At 41.3% G+C, this 15,326-nt stretch overlaps 1 protein-coding gene across 1 annotated transcript in view; it reads left to right on the forward strand.

Moving 5' to 3' along the window:
• WNT16 (Wnt family member 16) overlaps positions 1-14,821 on the forward strand; it is a 43,198-nt gene extending 28,377 nt beyond the window's left edge. Inside the window, exons 3-4 of the mRNA XM_089672111.1 lie at positions 651-931; positions 9,461-14,821. Coding sequence (XP_089528237.1) covers positions 651-931; positions 9,461-9,925 — 746 coding nt within the window. The 3' untranslated portion in view covers positions 9,926-14,821. The remainder of the gene's footprint in view (positions 1-650; positions 932-9,460) is intronic.
• The last annotated feature ends 505 nt before the right edge of the window (positions 14,822-15,326 follow it).

The raw sequence follows: 15,326 nt of genomic DNA on the forward strand, positions 1-15,326 counted from the left end.
AATTGAAAGGGGCATGTTCAAAATAATAGCAGTGTGGAGTTCTATTAGTGAGGTCATTCATTCTTTGAAAAACAGGTGGCAATTATTGCCCTTATTTAAGGAAGGAAGGCAGCAAATGTTGTACATGCGGTTTACAGTGCATTTCTCTCTGAAATTATGAGGAAAATGGGTCTTTCCAGACATTGTTCAGAAGAACAGTATACCTTGCTTAAAAAGTTGATTGGAGAGGGGAAAACATATAAAGAAGTGCAGAAAATGATAGGCTGCTCAGCTAAAATGATCGCAAATGCTTTAAAATGGCAACCAAAACCTGAAAGACGTGGAAGAAAGTGAAAAACTACCATTCGAATGGATAGAAGAATAGCCAAAATGGCAAGGACTCAGCCAACAATCAGCTCCAGGAAGATCAAAAAAGGTCTAAAGTTACCTGTGAGTACTGTTACAATTAGAAGACGCCTATGTGAAGCCAAGCTATCTGCAAGAAGACCCCACAAAGTCCCACTGTTGAAAAAAAGACATGATAAATATGGTTGTAGCAAGAAGATGGTTATGTATCTCCATAGACTGTTTTTTTTTTTAACAAAGAATGAACATATGGCTAAGTTTCATTATTTACAATATAAATATAGCTAAACTTAACCTTGTTTCAGGTACCAAGGAGACGGCATTCATCTCGGCAGTGACAGCGGCAGGTCTGGTGCATTCTGTGACCCGGTCGTGCAGTGCTGGCAATATGACGGAATGCTCGTGTGACACAAGTCTTCAGAACGGTGGCTCAGCCAGTGAAGGCTGGCACTGGGGAGGATGCTCAGATGATCTTCAGTATGGAATGTGGTTCAGCAGGAAATTCCTGGATGCCCCTTATAAAAACTCTTCTGAGTCTGATATACTTAGTGCAATGCACCTACATAATAATGAAGCTGGGAGACTGGTATGTATTACTGTCTATCTACAGTAAATACATCACAGGATAGGACATGATAAAGAAAGCAAAGCTTAGTACACAAGATGAGAAAATTACACTGATCGTTTGATTTTCCATGAAAGTTCATATCATGATGTAGTCAGAATGGTAATGACTTGTAAGAAAATCCTTGCCGGACAAAAGCAAACATAGCTATGTCCTAGCATAGTAGCAGAGGAACTGTAGGGTTGTTTTATGCTTCTAATCATGAGCATTTTTTTCTATTTGATTATTTCCAAATAGTTACTGTACATATTAAACGAAAATCGGACGCTGTGTTCACGTGACAATAAAATTATTCTAGCTTGCACCCTCGCTTTTTGTCACTCAAAAAGTCAGAATCTGCTGTCGAAAGCACTATACTAATGATCAGATAATCAGCCGATCGTTCGTTATTGTGTGTACTGGCCTTATGAAAGTACATATTGTGCTTTAAATTTTCTTGTAAAACTGGAAAATGTAAATTTTCCTTCTTTTTGTCAGGCTTGAAAGTTCAGTCCTATCCATTCCTAAAGAATGAGATTAAAAAAAAAAAAGGGCAAGGTGAAATTAAAGTACAGTACTGTGTATGAATAACAATTTTTTGGTTTGTTTGTGCCAACTATAAACCTTGACTGACTAAATTACCCACACCCAACTTTTCCAAGTTGCACAACTGTTAAAGGGCCCTATATATATTCAAATATCCAACTTAAAGTAGAACTAAAGACACACCTTTATTTCTTGGATAGAGTTGGGGAGGGTTATGACTGGGAAAACGACCGAAACGAGAGGAAATCCCTCCAAAGTGAGGGGATCCCTGGTTGTCACCAGAACAAGTGTGAACATTGAAAGATTTTCCCTCCATTATTTTACTTTCACTTTTGCTAATCACAGTAAACAGGAAAAATGGAGAGGAGGAATCTTCCAAATAGGGAAACAGATGGCAATAAAACCTGACAGGTGATTTATTTCCTCTCCACTCTATCCAAAACTAAAAAAAAGGTTTTGTCTTTAGATATACCGTACTTAATAATAATTTTCTTTCAATATTTTTGGATAGGGTAGAAAAGGGTGAAAACTGTTTTTGGTTTATTTTATGCTGACTGTATCATATTTAAGGAGATTTCCCTTCACTTCCTATCCTGGATCTGCAACAGGACATTAGAGGAAATTTCTACAAAGAGATGGGAATTTCTCTCTAAGATAGTAGTTGCCGGAAAATGTGTTCCCATTGGAAGATTTACTCTCACCTCCTGTTTTATAATAAAGAGAGTGAAATGACCTAACCAGATAAATAAACCTGGCATAGACTCCACTCCACAGTCTATCCTGATGCCACCACACTTCTGGTGGTACCAATCTTTCAACACAAACAGATATCTGAGCCACCAACCTAACAGATATGCAGCCCACTTTGTATTTGCCTATATAAGCACTATCACTTTCATGATTTTGAATTAAGTTTAGTTTCTAATTTTGTCATTTTCATTTGGTAGTACTGGACTGCTCCCAGAAATAGCATTTTTACAGGTTATAACGTGGTGTGGACTCTAAACCAGGTTTTTTAATTTGGCTAGGTTGGATAGGCCAGTTTAATATGTACCGGCGACTCTTCCCATTTTCTATTACTATTTTTGTATGGTATGGGACTTTGAGGACTTGCAGGTTTAATATTGTGAAATGACCCAGCAGGGACACAAATACCACAGAAAACTTACAGGGGTCTTATTCCTTTCCTTCTCTATCCAAAAAAGTTTTAAAATGGTTGGCTATACATACTGTATGTGTTAAAGCTGAACTCCAGCTTTCTGTCACTTTAAAACTGTTTGGACTAAGCTGATGCTGATGCTGCACACAGTTTATACAGCGCTGACGCATCTGTTAGTGAAGGTCCAGCTTGGTCCAAAGAAACCATTTTAAAGAGGCAGAAACCTGAAGTTCAGCTTTAAGGCCCATTTCAAATGTGGCAGACCTGTCAGTGTACTCTCTTGCTCAGCGGGGGATCTGACTGCTGATCCCCACTGAGCAGGCAGATGACAGGTCCATGTCTGCTACACTTATGCAGAGCGGACACAGCCCCCTGTCCTTTATGGGCGGTCGGAAGGAAACAGACCGCCTGTCCGTTTCCATCTAACTGCCATTTGATCCGATGAATGGAAGGGGAATGCCATCCATCTCTTTTTGGAGGATTGGATCGGAATGGATATCAGCGGGTGTAAACGGACACATTCCATAGAGGAGAATAGAGGCCCTGATTGGATCGTCCATGTGAAAGGGGCCTAAAGGAAAACACTGAAGAAGGATTTCATTCATCCAGGTCTTGGTATAGTTAGTAGCAGTAATTAATAATGTTCAACAGGTTTTGTTGGAGCTTATTTAGCACTAATAAGTATCAGGAATATATAGCAGCATTTATAGCTATAAAGTTAACAGGAGTGAAAGTCTTCAACATTACAGAACAATTTAAGCTGAATGAAAGTAGGAATATAGGAATAGGATTAATTTATGTGGAGAAACATGGAGACTGCCTTTGCTAACTTCTCATTAGATAAATGCTAATTTTCCATCTGTAATGCTGGCTCTACAGCTTTAATATTTAACCCCTTCATGTCGGCGTCTCCCAACACTTTAAGGGTTTCAGATGCCGGGAGGCGGGGCGGGGGTTAGGATCATGTGACTGCTGTGACACGCCATCACGGCGGTCACATGATCGGGAAAGGTCCCGATCAAAAGAGGAGACCTTTCTGTGAGTACCGGACATGAGCAGGGAGCGCGCAGGGTGCGCACTCTCAGCACATATGTTCTTTTTTAATAGAACACAAATGTCCGCTTGGCATCTATCTGGGCCCAGACGCCGGGAGGCCGCACATTTGCGTTCGGCCGGCGTGAAGAGGTTAAGGTTAATGATCCAAAAAATATGCAACTGGGCACTTCTGACTTTCCTCATATGCATGCTTTTTTGGATCAGTGACTTACATGCACCGGCCACTTTATTAGGTACACTTTGCTAGTACCAGGTTGGACCCCCTTTTTTCTTCAGAACTGCCTTCATTCTTCATGGCATAGATTCAACAAGGTGAAACATTCCTCAGATATTTTGGTCCATATTGACATGACTTACTGTTGCCTTTCTATCATCTTGAACCAATCTGTTCATTCTCCTCTGACCTCTGACATCAACGAGGCATTTTCACAACTACCACTCACTGGATAGTTTCTCTTTTTCAGACCATCCTCTATAAACCTTAGAAATGGTTGTGCGTGAAAATCCCAGTAGATCAGCAGTTTTTGAAATGCTCAGACCAGCCCATCTGGCACCAACAACCATGCCACGTTCAAAGTCACTTAAATCCCCTTTCTTTCCTATTCTGATGCTTGTTTTGAACTTCAGCAAGTCGTCCTCACCATGTCTAGATGCCTAAATACATTGAGTTGGTGCCATGTCATTGGCTAATTAGCATTTTGTGTTACCAAGCAATTGAACAAGTGTACAAAGTATATAAAGCATTGAATCCAGAGGATAACTTTAACAACCAGGCAAGTAGCATTTCAAACACAGGTGCACAATAAAGGCCTACATATTTATATTAGAAAAATGTATTTTTAAAAATGAACTTTTCACAAAGTTAATATATTTTTATTATAGCCAAAACTTTTTAAAATTTTGGATAAGATAGGGAAGGGGTAAAACCCAGCCAGGTTTTTTGCTGTCTGGTTCTATTGGGGAAATTCCTCTCTAATTCCTGTCCCATATAAGCAACACAAAGTTCAAGGAAATCTCCTAAATGTGTCCCTGAAACAGGTGTCCCCACTGAAAGATCCCCAATTACCTATTTTTCTGAAGACAACTCTAGAATCATGGATTTTCTCTTTCATTTTTTCTTTGTGACAATGGTCACCAGTACATAGTTACATAGTCTGGATGAAAAAAGTTCATCTAGTTCAACAAAAAAAAAAGGTTTTAATGCTATACCCACAGTTGATCCAGAGGAAGGCAAAAAACCCAGCAAAGCATTATCCAATTTGCTCCTGCAGGGTAAAAATCTTCTTCCTGTTCCCACGAGAAGCAATCGGATATTCCCTGCATCAACTTTACCTATAAATGTTAGTGTCCAGTTCAGGGGCGGACTGACAACTCATGGGGCCCCCGGGCAATAGGGGATCATGGGGCCCCTGTGTCCTTGCCCAAACTCAAAAAAGCCTCTGAAAAAGGTACCAGGGGCATCTCATGGGGCCCCCTACTGGCCACGGGCGCTCGGGCAGTGCCCGAGTTTCCAAATGGTCAGTCCGCCCCAGTTATATTCTGTGTATCCAAGAAAGAATCCAGGCCTTTTTTAAAGCAATCCACTGAGCTGGCCAGAACTAACTCTTGAGGAAGTCTATTCTTACTAATACAGATAAAAAGACACAGATAGCGATAGGAACTTGACAGAGGGTCTAACCCTTTCAAGCTTTATCCAAAACTAAAGAAGAAGGTTTGGCCTAGAGATATACCTAATGGCAACTAGCTAGTATAACAAGGTCTAAACCCTATAATGGAAGAATATACAAGCATACTTTCCTGTTTTATAACCACAACCAGTAGAGTTGGCTCTGGTGGACTAGTGAGGGCTGTAGTGGCTCAAGAGATGTTTAATTCTAAATATGACTGCATTGTGTTATATGTCAGTTGGGGCATGCAGTGAACAGCTCCAAGGTTATATCATGCCAGCTACAAACACAAAGTTTTACAGTGACGTAGGCAAAGTCTGTGAAAAATGTTTTATATCATGGACAGGAATGATTGCATCTATTGTGTTGTGATGTGTGTATATTACACTGTGTGTGTTCTCCAGGTGCACACCATCAGCTCAGCCTGTGTTCTATAAACCTTCAAGAACATTGGAAGAAACAATTTACAGTACACTTGAAATCAACAGATGTGTCTCTTAGAGACCTGCTAACTTTGATAAATTGGATAATATATGTCATATTAGATGTTAGAAAGGAGTTTATTGACTATAGGTGTGCACAGGACAGCATGATAAATACTTCAAAAAGATAAAGAACTCTAGGTGACTCTTAGTGCCATGCAGTGTAATGCTATTATGAATAACTGTAATATACAGTGCCTTGAAAAAGTATTCATACGCCTTGAAATTTTCCACATTTTGTCATGTTACAGCAAAAAACGTAAAAGTATTTTATTGGGATTTTATGTGATAGACCAACACAAAGTGGCACATAATTGTAATGTGGAAGGAAAATGATAAATGGTTTTCAACATTTTTTACAAATAAATATACAATACTTTGTAGAACCACCTTTCACTGCAATTACAGCTGCAAGTCTTTTTAGGGATGTCTCTACCAGCTTTGCACATCTAGAGAGTGACATTTTTGCCCATTCTTCTTTGCAAAATAGCTCACGCTCTGTCAGATTGGATGCAGAGCGTCCTTGAACAGTAATTTTCAAGTCTTGCCACAGATTCTCAATTGGATTTAATTCTGGACTTTGACTGGGTCATTCTAACACATTAATATGCTTTGGTTTAAACCATTGTAGCTCTCGCTGTATGTTTAGGGTCGTTGTCCTGCTGGAAGGTGAACCTCTGCCCCAGTCTCAAGTCTTTTGCAGACTCTAACAGGGTTTCTTCTAAGATTGCCCTCTATTTGGTGCAATCCATCTTCCCATCAACTCTGACCAGCTTCCCTGTCCCTGCTGAAGAAAAGCATCTCCACAACATGATGCTGTCACCACCATGTTTCACGGTGGGAATGGTGTATTCAGGGTGATGTGCTGTGTTCGTTTTCCGCCACACATGGCTTTTTGCTTTTAGGTCAAAACGTTCAATTTTGGTCTATGACCAGAGCACCTTCTTGAGCAACTTCTTCCACATGTTTGCTGTGTCTCCCACATGGCTTCTCACAAACTGCAAACGGGGCTTCTTATGCCTTTCCTTCAACAATGGCTTTCTTTTCACCATTTTCCCACCTGAGCTGTGGATCTCTGCAGCTCCTCCAGAGTTACCATGGGCCTCTAGGCTGCTTCTCTGATTAATGCTCTCCTTGCCCAGCCTGCCAGTTTAGGTGGACGGCCATGTCTTGGTAGGTTTGCAGTTGTGCCATACTCTTTCCATTTTCGGATGATGGATTGAACAGTGCTCTTGGGATATTTTTTATAACCTAACCCTCCTTTAAACTTCTCCACAACGTTATCCCTGATCTGACCTGTCTGGTGTGTCCCTTGCCCTTCATGATGCTGTTTGTTCACTAATGTTCTCTAACAAACCTTCTGAGGGCTTCACAGAACAGCTGTATTTATACTGAAATGACATTACACACAGGTGGACTCTATTTACTAATTAGGTGACTTCTGAAGGCAATTTGTTCCACTAGATTTTAGTTAGGGGTATTAGAGTAAAGGGGGCATTTCTGGTTGTAACATGACAAAATGTGAAAAATTTCAAGGGCAATGAATAATTTTTCAAGGCAGTGTAGATGTTAAAAAAGAAGTATGGGATTTAAACAAAATAAGCATACATACTCACCTAGGTGGATGGGCATTGCTCTCCCACCATCTCTAGACCAGGGGCGGACTGACAACTCATGGAGCCCCCGGGCAATAGGGGTCATGGGGCCCCTGTGTCCTTGCCCAAACTCAAAAAAGCCTATGAAAAAGGTACCAGGGGCATCTCATGGGGCCCCCTACTGACCCCGGGCCCTCGGGCAGTGCCCGAGTTTCCAAATGGTCAGTCCGCCCCTGCTCTAGACTGAGGACTGTTCTCAGTCTTCCCTGTGCAGAGAGCCAGGGACTGTCAGTCACCAGCTGTCTGCTCTGCCTCTCCAGCACTCACTGGTGTGCCGAGCTCTGAAGGGGAAGAAGCGGCTGGCTCAGGTTCTCAGTGAGTCACTGAAAGGCTGAGCCAGCAGCCAATCTAGGCTACTAGTGGATCCCAGCATTAAAGTTGGGATCTCTCCAGAGCCTGGACTGGCTGAGTGATGACAGCCGACGGCGGACTTTACCCACTGTCAGCTAAATACAGGTCACAGGAATGCAGAACAAAGTAGGGCCATAGGAGATTTAGCCATACCTCTTCTTTAATATATTGTACAAAGTGAATGCTAACATTTGTATTTTTTTTCTACTTGAAGGGGATGTTTTTCTTTATTTTTTTCCTTTTTACGTGATTGGTTATTCTTTGCAAAGTGAATTTTCACCACATTCACTGAGCTAAGAGAAAATTCCTTGGCAAAGTGAACAGCCTCTTTGCCTTTGGTAACACAATGCAGGGCTGCTGTTAAAAAACACCCCATACAGTCAACCTTACCCCCCCAAGAAAAAAACACCATTTATTCTTTATGAATGAACAGTGAGTGATCGGTAAATCACTCATTGTGTATGTTCAGGAAAGGTAGGGGATGGTAAATGTGACATATTTACCGGACCCTTTCCCCACTCTCCATCCTGAAGGGTCCTATTGTGTGCTTGCAACTGTCATTCAGAAGGAGAGGAGGGAAGCCGGCAGCACTGTGGGGGTGGGGGCACACAGGGGGGCTTGGGCAGCAGGGGGAAACATATGGTGCAAAGGGAGGGTGATGGGTGTGAGGGGGGGGGGCATTTACTTGAACAGACACCTTGTATGGCTGTCTCTGCAGCAGCTGAAAGCAAGCGGGAGGGAGAGAAGAAGCCAGCTTTCAGCTGCTGCCAGAGAGCCATACAGGGGATCAGTTCCAGTAATTGCCCCTCCTGCCATGCCGATCACTCTCCCTGCCCATGTCTAATTCACCAAGCTGCCTGGGCCCCCCTGCAGGACTGGGCCCTGTACAGGAGGACTGGTGGTACCCCCTTATCCATGGCTCTGACACAATGGTACGTACAGTTACAATTGACACACAAAATGATACATAATTTCTTAATACATTTTATAATCCGGGTTAAAGAGCTACCTGATACAATTCATATATGCATCATTCATAAACCTATAAGGAGAAATGGCCTGCTTACGCTGGGTTCACACTAGCCCTGCAGGCTGCCTTCGGGTGCAGGAATCGTACCTGTTCCTGCAACCACCTGCAGCTGAATTGCCATGCTCATGCAATCCGAGGAGGACAACCATTCATTCTGAATGGCACCTCCACTCTCCTCAATTCATAGCGCAATCGAGGGTGCGGAAGCCGCAGGGAAACCATAAGATCAAAAATACCACGCGGTTTCCCAGTTGATTTTTTAAACAGTACATGCACCTTTTTTGTGCAGGACACGTGGCACAACAGTCCATTCAAATTAATGGACTGCTGTGCCTGAGCAGACGCTGCCCTCATGGCCCGCACTAGTTGGAGGGGACTATATTTCAGAGTGGAACCTATGAAAACCTCTGACAATCTGTTGTATAAAGAACACAATGTGATCTACAGGTATATATACAGTACACAAAATATACTATATAATGTACAGTGTACACTTTTTCAGAATCTTGCAGTAACATTATTCACTTTATATACTGTACTTATTGTAGACATATCTCTTTCTTAGGCAGTGGCTAAGCTTATGACTGTGGATTGTCGCTGTCATGGAGTCTCTGGGTCCTGTGCTGTAAAAACATGCTGGAAATCCATGTCTTCATTTGAAAAGATTGGCAGTTACTTGAAGGATAAATATGAGAACGGCATTCAGATATCCGACAGACTGAAACGAAAGGTTCGAAGGAAAGAGAAGAATCATCGAAAGATTCCCATCAGAAAAGAGGATCTTGTGTATACCAATCGTTCCCCAAACTACTGCGTGGAAGACCGGAAATTGGGCATTTCAGGAACTCATGGGAGGGAATGTAATCGTACTTCTGAGGGACCGGATGGCTGTAATCTACTCTGCTGTGGACGAGGATATAACACACATGTAGTTAGACATGTGGAAAGATGTGAGTGTAAATTTGTGTGGTGCTGCTATGTGCGCTGTAGACGATGTGAGAGTATGACAGATGTCCATACCTGTAAATAAGAATAATGAGACAAACACAAACTCAGAGAAAGAGAAATGCCTTAAGAAACCGCTATACAGTGACAAAACGCATGTGCTATAATGACTGGGATTTCAGCCATGTGACTGTTATCTTTGCCTTTTGTTGGTCACTGCTGATAATAATCATCATAGCATAGAACTGGGCCTAGAGTTTGAGCACTTTTGGATCAGTGGAAAATAGTCTAATTTAAAGGAGCAAAAACTGTAGCAATAGATAATCTGCTGTGATCCCCTTTGTTCTCATGTTCTCAGCTCAGGTTTAGGTCGCACACTGCATATGCAATGGCTTTTAAATATCCCTGGAGTCTGGTATATGCATATTAGGAGAAAGGAAACCTTCAAATCTCTGCTATAAAGTTTTTACAGATGGATAACATTAGCTAATTTATATTTTGATAGATAGAATATAAATATTGGTTTCCCAGGGTTGCAATAATTCCAAATTTCCAGCTGTATATGAGGCCAAGTGTGCCTATAGACAAGAAATGGTCAAATCTGGCCAATCAAGACACAGTAAACCAAAGCGGGTTTGTGTGGGGGATCAACAAAACTATTCAAAAACTAAGCATGTCCATTAGCAGAGGTTTCATCCTACAACCTCATTGACTATTTTGGCCATTAGAGATTGCGGTGGCTTTTTTTGGCCTTGATTGGGGTGTTTACCACACTCAGGGCTTGGGAGTCTAACATAGGGGTTAATTTACTAAAACTGGAGAGTGCAAAATCTGGTTCTGCTCTGCATAGAAACCAATCAGCTTCCAGTTATTTTTGTCAAAGCTTAATTGAATAAGCTGAAGTTAGAAGCTGGCTACCATGAAGCTGGCTACCATGCACAGCTGCACCAGATTTTGCCATCTCCAGTTTTAGTAAGTCGACACTTTAAAAATCTAAAAGAACCCAATTCAGCCTGCAACAAAACCATATCTGAGTACATTAAGAACACAGCTAAGCAGCTAATGGAAAAAAATTATGGTGCCCTAATTATAATGTATTAAAGGATAAGTTCTCCTTTAATAATAATAAAAAATAAATAATAAAATGTATTTTTTTGCAGGTAAAAGAATGTGCATTTAGTATTTTTTTTTCTTAGGAGCCCAGAAACAGAAAGCATGCACCCCCAATCAGCAGATCATTAGTGCAATGAAAGGCTCTTGCAGACTGTCAGTGGTTGATTTACTAAAATTGAACAGTGTAAAATCTGGTACAGCTCTGCATAGAACCCAATCAGCTTCCAGGATTTTTTTTCAAAGCTTAATTGAAGAAACTGAAGTTAAGCTGATTGGCTACCATGTACCAGATTTTGCACTCTCCAGGGTAGCTGTCTGCCCATACCTCCAATACAGGTAGGCAGTTCAGGAAGCTCAATGGACTATGAGAGTGCTCAGCAGTGCCCTCGAAGCTCATTTTGAATTACAAGCCATCAGTTGCAAAGGCTGATGGTACTTGTAGGCATTCATGCACAGAACTGTTTGAATGAATGATGCTGCCATGTGGGCGGTGCACTACATAGCCGCAATCTTTTCAAACTGTGACAGCGGGTCCAGGCAGAAGATCGCCATCCCGCTGTCACAGAGAGGTGGGGGGGGGGGGAGCTGCTGTAGGAGCCTAAAAACAGGTGGAACATGCAACCTGTCCCGTTAGGTAAACTTATTCTTTAAAATCAGCCATATAGGTATAGTTATGCCACCACTGATACAGGTATTACAAATTTGCTCAATATCCAAAAGCACTACTTTTAACCCTTCAGATCAATTGCTAGCATCAATGGGCATTTTTCCAGTGAAATGCTGAAATGGTCAAAATACGGTATTTGCTAGGCTTATTTGTCTAAAAGTGCCGTCATACCTGTAGAAGGCTCCATTTAAGCTGTTTAGAGCAACGGTCCATAACAGAATACCTGAATAGGAGAATGTCTGATTGATTATTAGGTGAACAAGTCATGAGGTTGTATGTGGAGAGCTTAGACAGTACATTGCGTAACGCTTTCCATGCAGTGCAGTGATCGATGTCCTTTCTGGACACCATACCACTACATTTGTACCCAGGGGCGGACTGACCATTTGGAAACTGCCTGAGGGCCCGGGGTCAGTAGGGGGCCCCATGAGATGCCCCTGGTACCTTTTTCATAGGCTTTTTTGAGTTTGGGCAAGGACACAGGGGCCCCATGATCACCTATTGCCCGGGGGGCCCCATGAGTTGTTAGTCCGCCCCTGTTTGTACCACAGGTTTTTTGACACTCAGAACTAGACCAGCATTAAATTGTGTGAATGCAGGAATCTTCAGATTCCACAGTTTCATTTTGGCCATGTTAAAAAGTTAATTTAATTATGTATCTCAATAACTTCATTTGTCTCACCAAAAAACTAGCTGTTACAATGAGAAAATCAAAGCAGAATAGATGTCCCCTCAATTAATACATATGGTACAAATAGATAATTTATTTATAAATTGAGTAGTTATATATTTGATCTATTATTCAGTAACTACTGCATACACGGGAAAACAAAAATACTACTCAGACTATGAAATGATAGCATACAATGTGATGACTGTATCTGTATAATGCATTTATTATATAACCATTGTACTGCTCTTCACACCAATCCAGAAATGCAGTTTAGTGGTACTGTATGTCAATATCTGCACATTTTGTCAGTTTGATATGGCCAAGTCTGTTAAAGACCAGGACAAGCACAACAGTAGGGCTACATAAAGAGTATGAGCACTATTACAGTGTGCAGAGACACTTACAACATTGCAGAGAAGTACTTACTATATTTTATTGAAGATAACCTCACTAAAATGCATTGGAGCTTCTTTTAATGCTGAAAGTGGAATTTCAGTCAAATTCCAACTATGTCTAAATCTATTCCCTCCCCCATTCTAAAACCATTCTATCTACCCTGCCTATATGTATCTATTCTGCAGCTAGTCAGGTCACATGACTAGTCCTAGCACTGGCTTCAGTATAGAGGAGAGACAGACGACAACGGATGCCACCCAGGCTCTGCAGTAGAGGTGTAACTAGAACCTTCAGGGCCCCAATGCGAGAAACCATGAAGGGCCCCCCTGACCCCTAGTCCCAGTGCCCTTTCCACCAATCCCGGAGTCCTTTATTAGGGTCCTGCAGCAGGACCCTTTCACATGTCCTGCAGCAGGCACCCTTCCTGCCGTCTTGTTTAGGGTTGGCACCTTTTCTTCAAGCCAAACCCAACACTTTAGAGGCACACATCAACTTTTTTTTTTAATATACATATACTGTATTTTGCAATTAAATACCATTTCTTATCATATGGATTTAATCACGAGAGTCCCCCCTTACATCAGAGTCCACAGAGTTTCCCCTTTACATCTGAATCTGCAGAGTTCCCCTTTACATCTGAATCTGCAGTTACCCTTACATCTGAACTGGCAGAGTTCCCTTACACTCTAAGGGGTGACTCTGCAGATTCTGGTGTAAAGGAGAACTCTGGGAACTCTGATTTAAGAAGGAACACTGAGAACTATAATATAAGGGGGAACACTGCAGACAGGTATACAGGGTATCTCTGATATAAGGGGGTTTTGGTAACCAGTGCCCCCACTTACATTATAGTCCACAGCTTTCCTCCTTAGACCAGAGCCCCCCCTCCCACCCTTACCTCAGAGTCTGCAGAATTTCACTGTAGGGGAATGTTTTCGACTGTTGGGCTTTCCCACCCACTCATGCAATTTCTGAGCACAGTGCTGCCATGGGCAGGGCCGCAGGCATACATAGGAGATGGTTGTGAGGAGGAAGAGCAGGTCCAGATTTCTCTCTCTCCTGTCCCGACTGTGCACAGGGAGGAGCGGGCTGTCAGTGCTGGGTCTGGCCAGTGTGAAATAGTATCATAGACACGATTTGCTTACAACTGCAGCCAGCAACCCTAAAGTGGAAGAACTCCAGAGCCCGGTCTCAAGTGCAACCTTTGCGACCCTCGTAGTTCCGCCACTGCTATGCAGTCATTGTCTCTGCCTGTCTACACTGAAACCTGCACTGGGACACATTCATGTGACCGAACCAGAGTGAATTCAGAACAGGTATGTATAGGCATCTTTTCTCCAAGAAGGTAGATAGAATAGTCTTACAATGGGGTTGGAAGTAGGTTTAGGTTTCATTAGAATTTGACTGGAAGTTGACTTTAAAGCAACAGCTGCCAAAGCCAAAGCTGTCCCTGTAAAGAAGAAAGTGAATACTCACCTCTCCTGTGAATTGCACAGTCTGCATCACAGTAGATACATTGATGAAAAATCATCTGGCTGGAATTTCCTCCTACAGGACACAGTGATAATGCAGGTTGGTAGGAGGAACCTTTGTGTGGTTTATGGAGGAATTCAGCTACTGATTTCTCAATGGAGTGATGTTCCATAGTGTGGTCAACAGACGCGTATTCACTTCCTTCCAAAGAGAAAGCTTTGATTGAGACTTTGATGACAGAGTCTCTTTATGTTTAACTTTTCAAGTGTGCACATTCTCTACCAAAATTTACAAAACACTGAAATCAATTACAATCTGGAAAAACATAAAACCATAATAAAAGCCATTTTGTATTTATACATTAAATTTTATATTTTCATATGAATATTTGTATAGTCTGTAAAAGCTCTTAAGAAAATTGTGAATATTTGTATTAAAATGCATTTTCTACTAGTTTTATATGTACATTTTGTAAATACTTAAGTTATGCAGTTTTCGCACTGGATGTGAATCCAAAAAGCTTGTATGGTACTTATTTGTATTTTGAAAGGATGAGTTTATAAAGCGCTACAGTTTTCACTTCACTCCAAATAGCACTAAAACTGTTTAACAAATCGACAAATATTTTATGTTATAAAGTGCATTTTAGTTTACTATCATTTCATAAAAAAGTGTGTGTATTTTTTAAACTTTTCCAAATATTAAAGAGTTTGTGAAAAAATTTCACTTATGCCCGCTGAGCATGGTTGGTAAAAAGATACGAGGTGGTATGCTTTGTTTCCAAGTAAGTCCAGAAAAACTGTGAAAACTGAAGTTGTTTTGCAGCAATCATAAACATTTTTGCAAATAAAGTTGATCTCCAAGCACTTATAAACAAACGCCACACATACATTGTTGGTAAATGTATGCTTAGGCTGGTTTACACCTGAGCATTGTATTTTTGAGCGTTTTGTAGAGTGCTTTTATGTGTGTGTTTTGTGCAGCATTTTTAAACATTTGTGAGCTTTGCCGCTTTTTTTTTTTTAGCCAATAGAGAAAAATTTCAGTTTCATCATTTATTCCATGTTTTTCAGCTTTTTCATCATGTTTTGATTAATAGTCATGATTTATTTATATTCTTTTTTTCGTAAGGGTTAGTGTTAGAGTCAGGGGTTAGGGCTAGGG

Source organism: Staurois parvus, unplaced genomic scaffold (assembly GCF_062004578.1).
Source record: "Staurois parvus isolate SC_StPar_1 unplaced genomic scaffold, SC_StPar_1.0 ptg000120l, whole genome shotgun sequence".
In the NCBI taxonomy this organism is placed as follows: domain Eukaryota; kingdom Metazoa; phylum Chordata; class Amphibia; order Anura; family Ranidae; genus Staurois; species Staurois parvus.